Below are 19,897 nucleotides of genomic sequence, written 5' to 3'. Positions count from 1 at the left end.
CAAAAAAGAAATAGACTAAACACACAGAGACCGACCTAACTCCCAGGTAGATTATAAATAAGCCATAGAGGAGAGTTTAACAAAGTTGTCCTTGAATATGTCCGGGCCAAAGCTAATGTTTACAGTTATCATAATACAAAAAAACCGTTATGTTAATAAATAACAAATAGAGAAAAAACACATGAATATTATCAATGATTATGGACTATTTGATTTCTAGGAAAGTTTTCTTTGAAACTATTTATGTGTTGTTGTTGCAATAATTATAAACTATTTTTATATGTTTGTTTTTTATTACAAAAAGATTGTTTGTTCTGTTATTTGGAAACTAACATTACTTAAGAGAAATTGTTATTGATTTGTTTTAGTTGTTCTTGCTTTTGTCAGAAAAACATATTTTATTGTTGTTGTTTTGGAGAATTGGTGGTGGTTGTTGGTAGTGTTGGCTTCAATCAATTAAAATATTTGTTTATTGTTTGTTATAACAATATTTTTTGTTGTTGTTGTTGCATCGTAGATGTTGCTCGCCGCCCATTTTACTCGGAATCCTCGTCTCTATCATCGAATCCCGTTAAATCGACAGCCTTCAGCATACCTCTTGAGATCGCATATTCAATTAGTGCTAAATGACAAAATACATATTGATCGGGCATTTGTATTGAATATGCACGTTGAGCACGAATTTTTTCCACCGTTCCGCGAATATCAGCCGTACCAACATCTTCCAGGCGAGATATGCAAATGTCCAATGTTATAAATGTACCTGAAATGAAATAGAAGAAAATAGAATTAGTTAGTTGTTAGATTAGTAGATGATGGTTCAGGGTATTAAAACTTGAAATTGAAGATTTGAAATTAAATTAAAAGGAAAAATAAGAGAACAACCCGTAAATACTAAAGTTTAATATATTAAAAAATATTGTTCGGATAAGAACGGAAAATAAAAAGTACAGGGCTTGAAATACCATTTCTTCAGAAAGTATTCCTACTCAAAACGTTATATTTTGAAGAATTTTTCCATATGAAGTATCACATCCGAAGAAGTGTTTTTAAACAGACTTTTTGAGGAAGAATTACTGCTAGAATCGTGGGTTTTAAGCAGATTTCTTTAGTAAGTATCACGGCTCAAAGGATGCATTATTGAAGCTAATTTCCTGAGGAATTATTGAAAGCAAATTTCTGAAGAAGTAGTTTATGGTCAGATATATTAATCACAATATTAATTGATGCAATTTTACGACTCAAAGCGGGAGTTTTTAAAGAATATTTCTAGAGAAATTATCACGGCTAAAAGGATGCATCTTGGAAGCGAATTTCTTGACGAATTATCACGGCTCAAAGAATGTATTTTTGAAAGCGAATTTCTTGGGGATGTATTATGGCTTAAATAGTGGATTTTTAAAGTATATTTCTTAAGGGATTATCTCGGCTCAAATGGTGAGGTTAAAAACCATTTCTTGAGAAAGAATCACGGGTCAAAGCCTAAGTTTTTATAAGCAGTATTACAAGTCAGACTTGATATCTAATTTCAGCAGTTTTCGCCTTTAAAGAATATTTTATGAAGGTCTTTCTAGAAGTGTTCGGGCAGGTTTTTTAGAATATTATTGAAGAAAACTTACTTCAGATTTTTAGGTTCATGGATAAATTTTTAAAGCAGGTTATCTGAGGAAGTATGCCGGCACAAAGTGGGCATTTCTGAAGAGTATTTCGAAGTAAGCGTAAATTTTTAAAGCAGATTTTTAAGGAGGTATACAAATTAAAGATATTTTATTGAGAAAGAGTCACGTGTATAAGCGAGGATTATATAAAAATATTCCTTGAGGAATTATCGCGGGTTGAGTTTTTAATGCATATGTCTTGGGGAGGTATTATAGTCTAAAATATGGATTTTTGAAGCGAAATTCTTGTGGAATAATCACTGCTCAAAGAATGAATTTTGGAAGCGAATCTCTCGAGGAAGTATTATGAGAGAATCATTAAGAGATATATCTTGAGGAAGGTCTTGGTTATAAATGTAGTAAAAAAAGGATTCCTTAAAAAATTACGGGGCAAAGTGTGAACCTTCATTAGGAGGATCACATATCAATTTTTGTATTTAGGCCTCCTAGGAAATGTTCGGATAGTTTTCTAAGAATATCATTGTAGGTCAATATGATGAAGTGTATATTAAATTTGTCATTCTGTTGCAACACATCGAAATATTTATTGGAGACCCTATAAAGTATATATATTTTCGGACCGTCTGTTGGAATTACGATAAAGCGCTCAGTATTCAAAATAGAGCTTTGGTCTTTTGGTATTGAAAATGGAATATATCGGTGAATGTTTTAGTAAAGGGAAAAATATTTGCGGTAATTATACCCTTCACCACACTGTGGTACAGGGTATTATGTCTTTGTGCATAGACACATGGTTCCTTTTGAGAATATGCATAGAATCACTTTCTGAGACGATTTATGCATGTCCGTCCGTCTGTTGATGTTAAATTGTAAACAAAGTACAGGTCGCATTTATGATCCGATTTGGATGAAATTTGGCACAGCTCCCTTATTTGGCCCAAGGACGAACCCTATTGAAATTGGGAAAAATCGGTTCAGATTTAGATATAGCTCCCATATATATTTTCGTCCGATTTAAGGTAAATAGTGTACCAAAGTCCTTATATATCTTTCGATTTGCACGAAATTTGGTATAGCCTACCAAATTAGGTCAAAAATGATGTGTGCTAAGTTTCGTGAAAATCGGTTCAGATTTAGATATAGCTTCCATAAGTGCTAAGTTTCGTGAAAATCGGTTCAGATTTAGATATAGCTTCCATAAGTGCTAAGTTTCGTGAAAATCGGTTCAGATTTAGATATAGCTTCGACCGATTTTAGGTAAATGATGGACCAAAGTGCCTGAAAATCATTCGATTTGCACGTATTTTGGCCTATATATATTTTTGTCCGATTTTAAGTAAATTGTGCACTAAAGATCCATAGCTAGGCCGATTGACACAACGTACTGAAGTTAAGGTTTGTAACTTTGCACATATATATTTGAATATGTAAAAGAGAAGAAAAATAATTTACAAAAAAATTTTTTGTTGTTTTGTTGTTGTTTTTTGTGATCAAAGAAAAGTCCTCATTTTTGATGGCGGGCATGATAACTCCTCACTGGAACATCGGAATCCGAAAATTCCAACGGGGTTAGAAAGAGTACATGTCTGGCTCTCGTATGAACTAGGATTGTTGACTTCGCACAACAATTAACAAAATGGCGGAACTTAATTTTTTTTTGGAAAATCGGCTATTTTTTACCAAGGAAGTTCTTCACCGATTGGCTTTATCCTAGTTCATACGAGAGCTTGATATCTGGCAGGTTTGCTGGAAATCGGTTCAGATTTACATATATCGTAGCTTCCATATATCAATTGGTGTCTGATTGAGATTAAATTTTAAACAGTGCAGCATACCGAATAGCGTGTGTCAAGTTTGCTTTAAGGGAACCCCACCCATTCTCGATTTTAATTTTTCAAGGTTTTCAATGGGCTGGTAAATCAATACCAATGCTTGTTAAGGTTTGTAACTTTGCATATATATATTTGAAGATTTAAAAAAGAAGAAAAATAATTTACAAAAAATTTTTGTTGTTGTTTTGTTGTTGTTTTTTGTAATTAAAAAAAATCCTTATTTTTGATGGCGGGCATGATAACTCCTCACTGGATGATCGGAATCCGAAAATTCCAACGGTGTTAGAAAGAGTACATGTCTGGCTCTCGTATGAACTAGGATTATTGACTTCGCTCTAAAATTAACAAAATGGTGGACCTTTGAAAAAATATTTTTGGAAAATCGCCGATTTTTTACTAAAAACCAAGTTAAAAAATAAGGGAGATCTTCACCGATTGGCTTTATCCTAGTTCATACGAGAGCTATACACTCCCAGAGAAACGTTGCAAAATTTGGAACCGATTGGATTATTAGTATTTGAGTTATCGTGCCCGCCATTCGCAAAAAAATGTTTAGAGAAAAGCGCGTTTCAAGTTTGAGAAGCCTTCAGCCGTCACTTGATGCTGACACAATAAATCGGACATATCTTCAAGAGTTCTTGAGATTTTCACTTGAAATTTTGCAGATACATTCTTTAATCAGTGTAGATTCGAATTTTGACCCCGAGAATGGGGGGGGGGGGGGTCCCCTTAAATCGATTTGCACAAATTTGTCCCACTTATCAAAATGAAATAAAATTCAGCATAGGTTCATTCCTTAAAAAAGGCGACGTCTTTTCGGATACATATGAAGAATATACCCAATGTGGTGAAGGGTATCATATAGTCGGCCCAGTCCGACTTACTACTTTCCTTACTGGTTTTCATTTCGACAGATATACAGCCTGTTTTTGTAAAATTCTAAACGAACGAATTCGAGTGACTTACGACCAAACCTTTGTTTATGTAAACAAATATTTTTTGATTCAAAACAAAAATAAATGACATATTTTTCAAAACCAAGGAGTTTGGTCGTAAGTCACTCGAATTCGTTCGTTTAGAATTTTACAAAAACAGGCTGATAAAGTCCCAACGATATTCCCAATTTTCGGTGTTGTGAGAATTTTTGGCATTTTTTTTTTAACCGTCATAAATAATTTTCGATATACTCCAGGTCCTAGTCCCATTTTCTACACTGAGTCTTTAAAGTTTTCCAATATATGTGTATCAAATATAGTATGTAAAATTTGTGCTATGTATGCGTATTTTATTATTGTTGAAACTTACCTGTTCTTCCTATACCCGCACTACAGTGTACCACAATTGGTGGTCCTCTTGGATGTCCGGCCCATGTATCACCTAATGATTGTACCATTTGAGCCTGTTTCTCACGAACTTTTTGCAAGAAAGTTATCATGGCCATAGCTGAACTGGGTACACCATAATCCGGCCAGCTGGTAAATTGCCAATGTGATACATTTCTCACTTCATCAGTCTGCAAAAGAAAAACACGGTTACTTAGTATGGATTTAGACAATAATTTGGTTATTTATCAAACATACCTTTGTATTTCTCAATTCTAATGAGGCTACTGTATAATCTTCATTAGTTTCTATACTAAGTGTTCGCACATGGAAATTTCCAAATTCTAAGGAACTATTTTCGGCTGGTTCCCAATATTGACCGCATTTAACGCGTCCACGTTCCATAACACGTGTTGTCATAACTATAACTAAACAATGTTGTTCCCAGATCATACGCCAGAAATCTTGGGATGTCTTTGGTAATGGGCCTGAAAAAAAATATAAAAAAAAAATAATAATTAATTTTAACAATAAAAACTATTTGAAAAGGAAAATAAACAATTTGTTTTCTAAAAATAATCACTGGTATCAAAGTTATTTTTTACATTCTCAATTCTGGGAAAAATATTGCAACGACTTTATAGTCTATTTAAGGGGACCCCCCCATTCTCGGGGTCAAAATTGTTTTTGATTTAATTCGATTCTACACTAATTCAAGAATGTCTCTACAAATTTTCAAGTGAAAATCTCAAGAACTATTGAAGATATAGCCGATTTATTGTGTCAGCATCAAGTGACGACTAAAGGGCTTCTCAAACTTTAAACGCGTTTTTCTCTTTTGCGAATGGCGGGCACGATAACTCAAAAACTAATAACCCAATCGATTTCAAATTTTTACACGTTTCTCTGTGAGTGTATAGCTATCGTATGAACTAGGATAAAGCCAATCGGTGAAGATCTTCGTTATTTTTTAACTTGGTTTTTGGTCAAAAATCGGCGATTTTCCAAAAATATTTTTTCAAAGCTCTGCCATTTTGTTAGTTTTAGAGCGAAGTCAATAATCCTAGTTCATACGAGAGCCAGACATGTACTCTTTCTAACACCGTTGAAATTTTCGGATTCCGATGTTCCAGTGAGGAGTTATCATGCCCGCCATCAAAAATAGGGACTTTTCTTTAATTACAAAAAACAACAACAAAGCAATAACAAAAATTTTTTGTAAACTATTTTTCTTCTGTTTGAAATCTTCAAATATATATGTGCAAAGTTACAAACCTTAACAAGCATTGGTATTGATTTACGAGCCCATTGAAAATCTTGAAAAATTAAAATCGAGAATGGGTGGGGTTCCCTTAAAGTAAATTTATTTTGTAAAGCAATCAAGTTGATTCCAAAGATTTTCCATGGAAAACCACAAAATTCTTAAGTTAAAAAACGACAAAAGCAAACATCTCTTTACGAGTGCTGGAAATATCCGCATGACCATTACAAAAAATGAAATAAGGAAAGCGAAAAAAACAACTTATTTACTTAAGGAAGGTTAAAAAGGTGCCGTACCCCACCAAAACCATTTATTCCTATCATCTACCCAACCCAGTGATGGTAACGACGACAACTGTCATAAAAATCAATTTATCACAGGAAACTTAATGACACTCAACAACAACAACAATAATAACAACAGCAAACAGAAAGTTAAGACATGGGTCAAGGTTAGGTCTTTATACAAAAACATAAGACGCAATAACTTAGTCAGAGAGACAACTTAAGGAACAACAACAATAACCAAATACAAGGACGATATCATTAAATATACACTGTCAACCGCATATTTCAAAATTAATCGACATGTTGGGAGAACAAAAAAAAAACTTTCTCGAAAATTTTCCATAACAACAGTTTTTGTAGTTGGTGTAAATGGATCATTAGGTCAGTTAGGTTGGAGGAGAAATACAACCTTAGGGAATTTGTAGTTTTCATTCGCATTGCGGTATGCATTTATTTTTTTTTTTTTTTTCATTGGCTCAAAGTGAATTTGTAAGTCTTCACATTTTTGGAGGTCTTTTTCGTAATTGTAATGGTATTGCTGTACACAAAAGATTTGCAAGACAAGGACGGATGGAAAATAAAAGAAAACTCGTTTTTGGCACACGACTCGGAAAATAGTCTTTAAATATTCTTTTCAGTAGAAACATTGAGGTTAGAATGATTAAATTATTTAATAATTAAACTAAACATAAAATATTGATTTGAAGATATTCTTTTGATAGATTTTATGAATTTTTCCATGGACTAAGTAATCAGAATTTTAAGTGGGGTATATAAGAATCGGAAATATGCATTTACATTTAAATTGTTGGAGGATGAATGGTTATTTTTATATGGAATAATGTGTATACGGATTTTTAAGAATATTTTAGGGTATGGGTTTTCGGAGCCTCTACATCAACAGGCCATCAAGCAGGATTGAACCGCATTCACACGGATGCAGTTGAGGAAGCAATTTGAGAATATCGTGTGAATACAATCATCGGAGATCACCCGCCTACGATAAGTGCAGAAGAGCAGCAGCTACCTCGATAAACCAGAGACAATCAGAGTGGTGATGTAGCCGCCCAATTCATATTGGGCACGAACTCATGAAGAGGTCGATAATATCTGCCCGGCATGTGGTAATGGACCACATGACACGCTACACCTATTCAGCTGCCCAGCCAAACCCACTCACCTAAGCCCATCTTCTCTTTGGACTCAGAACAGTGCAAGCTGCTACAACAACAATAACAAATTTGAAAATTAGTTTTCTTCTCCTTTAAGGGAACCCCCCCCCCCCCCATTCTCGATTTTTTATTTTTAAGATTTTAAATGGGCTGGTAAATGAATACCAATGCTTGTTAAGGTTTGTAACTTGGCACATATATATTTGAAGATTTAAAAAGGAAGAAAAATAATTTACCAAAATTTGTTGTTGTTGTTTTGTTGTTGTTTTTTGGGTTCAAAGAAAAGTCCATATTTTCGATGGCGGGCATGATAACTCCTCACTGGAACATCGGAATCCGAAAATTCCAACTGTGTTAGAAAGGGGACATGTCTGGCTCTCGTATGAACTAGGATTATTGACTTCGCACAACAATTAACAAAATGGCGGAACTTTGAAAATTTTTTTATGGAAAATCGCCTATTTTTTACCACAAACTAAGTTAAAAAATAAGGAAGATCTTCACCGATTGGCTTTATCCTAGTTCATACGAGAGCTACACACTCCCAGAGAAACGTGTCAAAATTTGAAACCGATTGGATTATTAGTTTTTGAGTTATCGTGCCCGCCATTCGTTTTGAGAAAAACGCGTTTAAAGTTTGAGAAGCCCTTTAGCCGTCACTTGATGCTGACACAATAAATCGGCTATATCTTCAAGAGTTCTTGAGATTTTCACTTGAAATTTTGTAGGAACATTCTAGAATTAGAGTAGATTCGAATTAAATCAAAAAAAATTTTGACACCGAGAATGGGGGGGGTCCCCTTAAATTTTCAATTATATATGTGAACGGTTATAAACCTTAACATGCATTGGTATTCATTTACCAGCCCAATGAAAATCTTAAAAATTTAAAATCGAAAATGGGGGAGGTCCCCTTAAATTTATTTATTACCCATTTCTACAAAACATTCACACATAATCATCTAATATATTTACTATTTGGATAAGCCCTACAAAAACAAGGCTTGATAAGTGTAAAACATATTGTAAACAGAACATTGTTGTTAGTTCTTTGAAGGATGACCCTAATATCTTTTTCTATTGCCTGCCGACATTTTTTAATAATTTTGTTGCTGTTTGCTACGTTACTGATTTAAATATGCCGGTTTCTAAAGTTACAAAGTGCACAATATGCAACCAGTCTGTAACCAAAACACAGACTAGTGTCTTATGCAAAGCTTGCAACAGCTGGATTCATGCCTCTTGTGCGAATATAGAGGAGAAAAATTTATGTGTTTTGAGGACTGTGAAGGCATTTGCTTATATATGTCCTGCTTGTGAGCCCAATCTCAACAACAAAGCCTGTAATGATGATGTTGTTGAAAAGATAAATAGCTTAACTGCCAAATTGGATGATTTTATGTCGAACTATCAAACTGAACAGAATCGACTTACAATGGTTCTCGACGACATAAAAAAGGAAGTCAGTTCATGTGTTGCTGAAATGAGGGCTGATATAAAGAAATGTGGTGACAATGTTCGTCGTGTTGAAACAACTACTTCTGCTCGATTTGTAGCTCTGGAAAAAGAAGATAATGTGATGCACAAAAGGATGAATCGTTCTGACATTCTTATAGGAGGGTTGCCAGACGGACTGAATGATCTGGAAGCTCCTGTGATTGCTTTGGGCTCTGTTTACAACGTTCCACTCACCAGCATGGATATAAACCACGTATGTTATATCAACCGCAAAAAGCAAATTTTGGTGAAGTTCAATAAGGTGTCAAAACGTGATCTGCTTATGAAAGAGTATTTCAAAACTCGTAATCTTAAAGTTTCTGATTTGCTGGGTGACTTAGGAATTGGTTTAACTAGTCGTGTCTATCTGAACGATCATTTCTCTCCTGCGGCAGCGCATCTGAACTTCGTATGCAAGAAACTTCGTCGTTTGAAGGTGATAAACAGATTCAAAATTTTGAATTCAGACGTATTGAAGGCATGGCTTAAGTTTGATGACGGCAGAGAAGTCACTTATAACTCAAGTCAGTGTGATGAATTGCTGTGTGATGCTGAAGGCGTAAATATTTGATCTTTTTTATTTTTTTTTTTGTGATTTCTTATAAATATTATAATTGCTTTTTATTTTTTGTAACTGAAATTTTTAATTACTGATCTCATTTGAAAATTCGATCAGCTGTCTTAAATATGTGATATTTTGTAATGAATTTTGAAATAATAAGGAAAAGGTTTTTAACATTTTATATATATTTGGTTCCCCGCTATATCAATTATTTTTCGTTTAATGTCTCTTAGTGCAAATTGTGGACCAGCGATTAGCAACAACGTGTACATAAATTCGATACTTGGCTCATGTCATGATAATTTTAACATTGCGCATTTAAACTGCCGAAGTTTAAGGCCATCTAACAGCTCAATTAAATTTTGTGAGTTGAGATCGATTTTATTTGGTTCTTCCTTACATGTTCTTGCACTCTCTGAGACGTGGTTTAAGTCTGATATCTCTAATAGAATGGTTGATATTCCTGGATATAGACTAGTAAGGAATGATCGCATTAATGCTCGAGGTGGAGGTGTTGCTATATATATTTTGAGTGGTGTGAAGTTTAAAATTGTATTCAAATCATCTGTCTTAGGCAAATGTGAGTCCATTTTTGTTGAGCTCTTAGCTGGTGATTCTAAGGTTTTGTTTGGTGTTGTATATCTGCCCCCACCTGGTGATTTCACTTTTTTCGAGGATCATCATGCTGATCTTTTTGAAAGATATTCCAACATAGTGGTAGTTGGTGATTTTAATTGTAATTTGTTTGATCCACACAGAGCTGCATGTGTTCGTAGTGCTTGTTTTCGTTTAAATCTGTCTATCATACACAATTCTAGGCCTACTCACTTTGATGTGTCTCATGGTTCAACATCTTTGATTGATTTTGTCTTAGTTAGTGATAGCTCTATGGTTTTCCTATCTGATCAAGCTATATGTCCCTCTGTTTCTGATCATTCTCTCATATTTGCATCGCTAAAATTTGCTGTTGAAAACGTGTTTGAATTTATTGAATATCGGGACTACTTGAATATTGATTGGAATGGGTTATGTTCGTATTTGTCTACCTTTGATGTCGATTTTCGCAATATTGTTGACATTGATGTCAAGTGTTCTGTATTAACAACCCTTGTTATGGAGTTATTCGGATTTGTTCCTTTAGTTCGAAAAAGGATTCATTATGGTGAAAATTGGATTAAGTCCAATTCCATTAAACTTGCTTGTTCCCTACGTGATATTGCTTTTTGTTCATATCAGTCCGATAAGTGCTATGAAAAGTGGAAAGTCTTTTGTAAGTACCGTAATAAAGCGAAGTCAGTTATACGACGTGAACGTAGGAGGTTTTACTCCAAAAAATTCAATGCTATGGGATCAACAGCTCTTTGGCGATTTCTTAGAGTATCAGGATGTTTAGGTAGAGATGATCTTACCTTGCATATTGATGTTAATGCAGTTAATTCGTCCTTTGTTACAAATGAATCTGAAGTTGATAATTCTGATTTTCCTGAATTTGATGGCATTGACTCTGGTTTTTCTTTTAGTTGTGTAGATGTTGATGATATTATTATGGCTCTGGGTAAAATTAAATCTAAAGCAGTTGGTGTAGACGGAATACCTTTGGAATTCTTAAAACTTGTTTTTCCTTACATTTCTAGTTATTTTTTGGACTTAATTAACTGCATTCTAACATCTTCTATGTTTCCTGTGTTGTGGAAGAAAGCTCGTGTTGTCCCTATACCAAAAGGCAATGTTGTACATAGCTATGATGATCTTAGACCGATATCAATTCTCCCTGTGTTGTCTAAAGTGTGTGAGCACATTATGAAAAACCAAATACTGACACATGTTAACAGATATTTATATAATGGTCAGTTTGCATTCCGTAGGAATCACAGTACTACAGGGCTGTTGCTCTATATGACGGATATGATTAGACATAACACAAATCTTAATAAGAATACGGTAGTTGTTTCTTTAGATCTCACTAAAGCATTTAATTCAATTTCTCACCAAATGTTGATGAATAAACTCAAGAATGAATTCAATTTTTCTGGTACTGCTTGCAAACTTGTTAGATCTTACTTGTGTGTTAGATCGCAATTTGTTTTTTATAATGGAGAATCTTCAATGTTACTCCCGCTTCAATGTGGTGTTCCGCAGGGATCTGTTTTGGGTCCGTTATTGTTTGTGCTTTATGTTAACAGTATTGCTGAGTGTTTTTCTGACGTTAACTGTACACCACTAATATATGCAGATGATGTGTTTTTAGTCTTTTGTGATGAGAGTGAATATGCTACAGATTTTGAAGAGGAAATAAATATTTGTCTTATACGTTTTAGGCAATGGTGTATCGATAATTGTCTCTTAATTAACCCTTCTAAGACCAAGGCCATTATGTTCGGTAGTCAAGCATATGATATTAATATTTTTTTAGCCCAGAATCGTATCAGTTTCGTAAGCTGTCATAAAATTCTGGGTATATTTTTGGATGATAAACTTTCATTTGAGTCACATGTTGACTGGATTAAACGCAAAGTTTGTTGTACTATTCGAAGGCTGTACTCTTCTAACTTGTTTCTTCCATCATGGGTGAAAAAAAGGTTAGCATTTGCGTTGCTGATGCCCCATGTTAGTTATGGTTTAGAAGTGGTTTCTGGCACTATTGATCGAATTGTTGTTAAGTTAAGACGTATAGTAAACTGTATTGCTCGTTTTGTGTACGGATTAAAACGACGTGAACATATATCTGGTTATGTTGAAACATTATTGGGAGTTGATTTTGAGCATTTTCTTTCTAGTAAGTTGCTATTCACTTTCTATAAGATAATCAAGCATGGTGTACCTCTATCCTTAGCAAATATGTTTGGCTTTATATCTTCGTCGCGAAGTACACAAATTTATATACCTAGGATATTTTACTCTTCTTTTGAGAAATCATTTTTAATACGTGTTGCAAGGATATGGAATTATTTACCTGTGGAACTGAGACTTTTTTCACACTCCAATAATTCTTTCAGAGTAAAACTAATGAACCACTTTAAACTTCAGCGGTGATTATTCAATGATGAATTTTTTCAGCATTCATATTTTTTTTCTTCTTTTGAATCACATAATATTCAATATATATTCTAAGTCTGTCTTGTTTCTTTAACTAAATCTTGTTTATATTTGTTGCTATCGTGGTGAGTACTTGCATCTATTTAGCTGAATATTTTTTTTTGTTATGGCTGGGGAGCCAATTATATTATTTTATAACATATTATATGTAATTAGGTTATATCTATATAGTTGTTAATTTATAAGTTCTACTTGGAATGTTATGATTGTTAATACTATTTATTGGCCTTGAAGGCTTTAGTATTATGGAATGAATTGAATAAATAAAATAAATAAAAATAAAATAAATAAAATATCTTGTTAAATACATATGTATGTAGTAGCCATCACAAATAATACAAGAGGAATACAAGCAACTAACGTGTTTTCCATCAGCAACACCACCACCACCACCTACACACAAGGACATTTATTTATTGCTTGCTATCATTAATGGCTTTTTTGTTTTGCCACTGCCACGAATAGATTTTATTTGCTGTCGCCGTTTATTTTTCATTATTTTAGTTTTATCACCCGAACTCAATAATGATGAGTACATTGGAATAATACCACCTGAGTTATAAAAATAATAACACAAGAGATAGCGTCATTCATGTGACCACTACTACTCCCCTCCTCTTTGCATGCATATTGTGTGAATGGCTATTTATAAAAATTATTACCTTTACTCGGTTAATATTTGTTGCTATACACATAATGTAATTAGAAATAAAGATAGTTAAGAAACGTTCCTTTCTTTCAGCTTCGATTTTATATACAAAAAATTTAATTATTATTATCCTAATCTTATTATGCTTTAAATACCATTGGCTTGGCTTAGCTAGGCTTCCCACAAATAGCATTAGCTTGGACCTTGATTTATACATTAATAAAATTGCCACATCTCAGACGTCGACTTGGTTCTTTTTTGGTTTTTATTTCCGGCACATCATAATTTTTCCATTTCCATTCAATTTTCCTTTTCCCCTTTTGAACACCTTGTACACATACATTCGCTCGTTTGCAATTGTTATATCTTAGTTTTATGTTAATGACCGTCCTTGTATCTATTATTCTACATTTTTCTTTATATAGTTTTCTACGTAGAGAATGTTTAAGTATTGATTTTTTTGTTCGTCCTTTGTCATGTGCCAACACATATACTATATTTAGTATAAGGACGTTGTTATTATTGTAAATTCTATGCGGACAAGAATTGCTTAATTAAGTTAGCATTTCTATAAAAAATAACAGAAAAAGAGGCATGTCAAGATTATGAGCTTAATAAAGGCGAGTTCAATTAAAAGCTGAACAAGATTAAAAAAAAACATTCTAGAGAAATTAGATTTTTAAATAAATTTAGGCATCCGGAAATTTACCAAAAAAATTCACAATTATAGACCTCATCATAGATTTAGGAAACAAACATAGTGTTCCACTTACAATTGACCGTCCGAAGTTATTCAAGCGGACCAGTCGCCACATGAAACAACACGTATTTTTTAATCAAACCGTACGTTCATGCTTAAAAATGTAAAAAATTTTAACAGAAGTAAAGTATTGCCTATGATAGAAATATATATATTAGTCCTCGTATCACAGGACCCCATAGATGTGATGCTATTAGGGGAAGGTCGACATAATTTCCTCCACTTGTTCGGTGGCGCATGGATTCTGAAGCTTTAAAACAAAATCCCTTAAATTAAAAAAAAAACAAAGTTTGCGATCGAATTAGATATGACTCCTCCAACAACTCCAGTCGCAAATGTCACAAGAGCAAAAAAAAAACTGTTGAAAAATTTGGACTCTGACACGAATACCTAGACTCTTCACTTTGGCAACTACAGTCACTATTGTCCATTGTGATCATCTTTAATACATGAGAAGAGAGGAGAAAATGGAAAAGATAGAAGATAGTGGGTGTTGGAGAGCTGAGAAAAGTGCTTATTTTAGCCATGTGAAAGTCTTAATAAATCTTAGGATCTGCTTGGGGTCTATTCCGGAGAAGAATGCCAGGTTCGCTTGTCCATCTGTTGCCGACTACCTCGCAGTAGTTCAAACGAATTCTGCCTATAAAATAGCCATTGGGCGATTGTACATATCTCTTAAAGATATGGAAGACTGTAAACCCCCTCGAGCAAGCTCGACGGCAATCTCTGTCTTGGAACCCAACCTAATTAAACAATCCGTCCTACATCATGAAGAGCAACCTTGCAGTTACGAGCCATTTTTGAAGTAATAGTGCACGACTTTAAAGTCTTAAGGGCCGCCTGACTATCGGTAGTAAGTGTTATGACTATCTCAGCCGCTTTTGTGATTGTCAGGATTTCTGCTTGAAAAACGCTGCAAAGATAGTTTATATGAGTTAAAAAATTTCTAGTTCCCTGCAGTAAACGCCTGCACCAGTACCTTCCTCCATCTTTGGCCCATAAGCTAGCGTGGCGAAAGTTCAGCGACTTCCAGTCATCCGATTCCCTGAGCCTCAGGGCACATCTAGCAGCTTGGAATTTAACCAGAGAGTCCAATGGTTGGGGGTTCAAGATTGCATTCAAAGCTACTTGTGGTGTGCTTCTTAGCGCTCCAGTTTTCAGAATCGAAGCCGATCGCTGTACTGCATTAATTTTAGCCAGCAGTATCTTCTTGTTGACCTCTTGCCACCATACAAGGCATCCATATGTAAGAATGGAGAGTACAACAAAATTACTGGTCGAGGATGCAAGGTGTCTTGCATCTCAAAAAAGGGATAAGGTAACTCCACCCAAAGATGGTAAGCGGAAATATGGAATCTTACGTTTCCTAGTGAAGAGGACAGTTTCTGTCTTAGTGGGATTTACGCCAAGACCATTGGCATGCATGTGCCTAGATGGACAGAGTCGAAAAGTCACTATCCATATCGGAAATAGTCGGCAGAAACTTCCCACTGACTAGAAAGACTACATCATTAGTTTAGGCTACAACCTTTATTTTAACTAAAATTAACCATAGACTCAAACTTAATAGACCAGAAGGAAGAATAAAGGCTCGCAGAAACCACAACATTTTCAGCTGTTCCTTTGAAAGTTCTTGGAAATGAAGAGGTCGAGGCCATAACAGCAATCGGCTGCAATGAAGTCACCTTCTGCTATAGCGGCTAAGAAGGATAGTGGAAAACCTAGCAGTGTTCTCTTACGAATGCCGTTTGAAATTTTTGGAATCGGATGTTCCACTGATCGGTTCCACTTAAAAAGCCAAATCGATAAATGGACGACCAAATACTAGCTATCATTGACAAAACTGTTTCCTACGGTTGAATCAGTGAAAGTCATTGTTTGCTATTCGACCAGAATCTAAAGATCGTTTTCCTAACGGTCGAGATTGACCACCAACCGTTACAGTTTGGTTATAGGATTCGCCCTATTAAGGATGAGGTTGCCCTAGTAGGGAGGTCGGGTGATTCAGTGAAAGTCATTGTTTGCTACTCGACCTGAATCTAAAGATCGTTTTCCTAACGGGCGAAGTTGACCACCAAGCGTTAGAGTTTGGTTGTGGGATTTGCACTATTAAGGAGGTCAAGGCCATAAACTGTAGAAATAAGGAATCTTCTGACCACAATGAACCACATTGTCTGGGATTAATCTGGCAGTTGTACCAGTTGGAGAGATCATGTGTAGGTTGGTGACCTCAATATAGAGGTTGATCGAGAAGCAAAACTCCGGTTTTGAAATGCGTAGCTGGCGCAAGCTTAAGAAGAAAGGAAACTGTTTGTTAAATATGCCACTGACAAGGCAGGCAAAGAGCTTTTGAGTAGGCGGAGCAAACATGGTGTGGTGTACGGATTGTAGCAGACTTATTTTCAGATATCGAGAGGACGATATAAGAAAAATAAAAATGAAATTGGCGAGTAACTTTATTATTTTATTCCGAAGGCAATGTTTTATTAATAAATACTTAAATTTTCGTAATAACTCCTGTCCATCTTTCATAACTCATCTGCTAGCTAAAACACGGAGAATATGCGAAGGATACACAGAGATTAGTTTCTTTAGAGGGTCATATAGTTTTATTATAATTTAGTACCTTCCTCTTGCAACCTGGTTGATAAGAGGTTACATATTTAAAAGGTGAAAATGTGAGGTAGTTGTCTAAAATATGTGTTAATGTATTTTTACTACCTGCATAAGCATTTGCATGTCAACATTGGTGTTACAGCTCTTATTTTAGATAAATAAAGGCGTCTCCACCAAGATAGTTAAGAATTTAATGAATAAACACAAAAAACGTTGGCTCACACCCCATCTAATGTTTGACCACGTAAATGAAGACAATTACAATGCGAATTCCTTAATAGAATACCAAATTACAATTGAACGTGACATTATCTAAGTTTTTTTAGGTGCATTTTTTTCGTTGTGTCATTGTAACACCTGACTATTCGGATTTTTTTGTTTTCTTATTTAAAAATGTTCTGAAAATTATTGACATACCTTGAGTTGAAATGTATGCATTTTTCTGTTTGTAACCATCTACAAAATTGGCATTTATATAATCGGACACATCATCACCATCGATCCGTGACAGAACAACTCGACTGTGATCGTAGCAAAGAACATCTGTGTAACGATTTTTCGTCAAGTTATTGCGCATTCTAGGTGGGAGAGAGAGAGACAAGAGAGGAAATTAAATTAAGGGAATTTTAAAAAAGGAAAACAATTGATTAAATGGAAGAAAAGTCAGTATAAAAAATATGGTTGGCGAGAAACATTATTATTTGAAATGTGGAATTTTATGATCATTAATTGGAAACACATTCAAATATAACGACATGATTTGAATGTTACTAGTTAGTTAGTATTTTATTTCAAATATTTTGACTTATTCTTCCGTTTTAAGCAATTGTCTCTTCCAAAATCAACACTGTTACTTACCTGGCATGTAAAAATGTGCCATCCGGTGCTCGACTACGTATTTCAGCATATTCCTTAACCAGTCCCTGACGACCTCGTGCCTTTACCATTTGAACAATTTGTTCAATTGTTTTTGGATCACCCTCTTGGCCAGCCAGACTGTCGTCATCACTAAAACCCGACGAGGCACTACTTGGTGGGTTCTCGGTCCAGAAATCGTTGAGACCCGTTGTTCCACTATTACTATTAGTGGCGGTTGGTGTTGCTGTAGTCGTTGTTGATGTGGGTGTCTGAAGACCTCCACCACCGCCTCCTCCACCACTACCGGCAATACCACTTATAGCTGTGATACCCGTAGCTATGCCGTTAACCACCACCGGTGATGTGACTGACGAATTTGTTGAAAGTACGGCTGCTAAGTGATCACCGTTAATGGTGGTGGCAGCGTTGCTGCTGCCGTTGGCTAGACCTAGCACCACCAATTTGTTGTTGGATAACACGGCCGCAGCTGCGTTCAGATTATTTAAATTATTGGCAATTGAGGATGAGGAGGTCGTTGATGATGATGATGTGGATGTACTGTTATGATGACCGTTTGTCAGTGGTGACGCTGTTGCTGCTGCGGATGATGATGTGATGGTACCTTGATTGTTGACTATTTGTTGTGTGGTGATATTTTCGTTGGGTTCCGCCAGAAATCGTTGACAATCACCGTTGGTCACCACCACCAATCCGGCGGTATTTGTGATGTGTTGCTGATTGTTTAGGTTATTCTGATTGGCTGTTATTGTGCCACCTACGACCACAGCTGCTGTTGGCGACAAATCACCAATATTGGCGAGCAATTCGTCTTCACGATTCGTCATCGATTTGCGGCAATGCAGCAACCATGTGTTATGATCTATTACCAGGGTACCGCCCAAATGTATCGGCAATGCTTGGCGTGGCACGTGCAAGCTCAACGTCGGCACTGATACAGTGAAAACGCGCTCGCGTAATTTCTCACGAACAAATAGGCGCAGAATTTTGAATGGTGCCTTGAACCACAGTGGTGCCGTTACGATGAGAACTTTTTTCAGTCGTGCTGGATAGCCACCCTGTAAAGAAAACAAGTAAAAGAAGAATTAATAAAAATTCGAAGCTGAATATAATTTTGGGGGGAAATATATGAAGGATTTGATATATAGAAGTTTTTAAGATTGCATTTTTTCCTATGGAAAACTTATGGCAAAAAATCCAATATATTATTAAACTGTTCGAATTGAGAAAATATTTTTAAAAAATCACTTATGGATCTGATAATTCTTAAAAAATTTTCTTTCCTTAAAACTGCGCTAAGTCTTCGATACTTGTCCGGAGAATATTTTTTTAAAAATTATGAAAGTCCTCGTGAAAAAAATTATTAAACAAGATTCTTTTATCCCCATTTAAGTCAACCTCAACTTTGTAACAACAATAATTATATTACAACGGAATAAAGTTGCGGTCACAGAGATAATTATTTTCCACGAATTTTATTTTAATTCACAATCACATCATCATTGTTTATATATTTAAAAGTGGTGTTCCAACAAGTGGTAACACTAATACCCATATCACGTTTTCATTTAGTTTGAATATTTACAATTGATTGTTTTGTTGTAAAAATTTCTCTGATTCAATCGGAAAATTAAACAACAAATACAATAATAATTAACTTACACGTGTCATGACTTTTGACTTTGATGGCGGCAGTAATGGTGTAATAATTTCGATTTTACACAAATTTCTAGGAAATCATTTGATGAGCTCTATTGAGTGGGAGATTTCAAACAATTGCACGATATTATGTAATTCGTTGCTATTGGTTTTTATTTAATTTTTAAGTAGGATTATTAATTCTAATGCCATGTACAGACGAGCGTTGTTCGCTCTCTCATTCGTTGTTCGACCCTTAATTATGAAGTAATTACTTAGTTCCCCATACAAAATTGTCTGAGCGAACACCGATTTTTGTACATAGTTCAATTCGAATCACTCTCTGAATCACCAAGAAATTTGTCCCATCCCTAACAACTGAGAGCATTTATCGAAAATAAATTAATTTTGACAGCTTGAAAATATTTATAAAATTTTCAAACTTTTTTAGTAATATTGAAAATGATGAATGAAAAGTAAAAAATTGTCTAGTTTTTATATATGCAGCAGGATGTAAATTTTGTTTTCTACATAATGCAATGTGAATTTCTTTCCCCATGGTTCTAATTAGCGTACAAAACAAGAAACAAATTTGGGGACACTCAAACAAAAAATTCTCCAAATTTTTATATGTGACATTTGAATTTAAAAAATATAAAAATGTATGAAAACAACAATATTTTCAGAAAAAATGTAAAACATGAATTAAA

At 34.8% G+C, this 19,897-nt stretch overlaps 1 protein-coding gene across 1 annotated transcript; it reads right to left on the bottom strand.

The window, feature by feature from the left end:
• Positions 1-536: 536 nt before the first annotated feature.
• On the bottom strand, positions 537-18,613 carry LOC133324401 (tyrosine-protein phosphatase non-receptor type 9-like; the record flags this gene model as incomplete). The annotated part of the gene is made up of 5 exons (XM_061533245.1): positions 537-763; positions 4,757-4,964; positions 5,032-5,261; positions 17,091-17,251; positions 17,532-18,613. Coding segments are annotated over 5 exons (1,908 nt in total), but the record flags the coding sequence as incomplete, so codon positions are not given.
• Between the last annotated feature and the right edge of the window lie 1,284 nt (positions 18,614-19,897).

The sequence above is a fragment of the Musca vetustissima genome, unplaced genomic scaffold (assembly GCF_032173495.1).
Source record: "Musca vetustissima isolate MV318-11 ecotype Yass unplaced genomic scaffold, APGP_CSIRO_Mvet_v1 utg39152, whole genome shotgun sequence".
Lineage (NCBI taxonomy): Eukaryota > Metazoa > Arthropoda > Insecta > Diptera > Muscidae > Musca > Musca vetustissima.
This window is presented reverse-complemented; position numbering and strand designations above follow the sequence as displayed.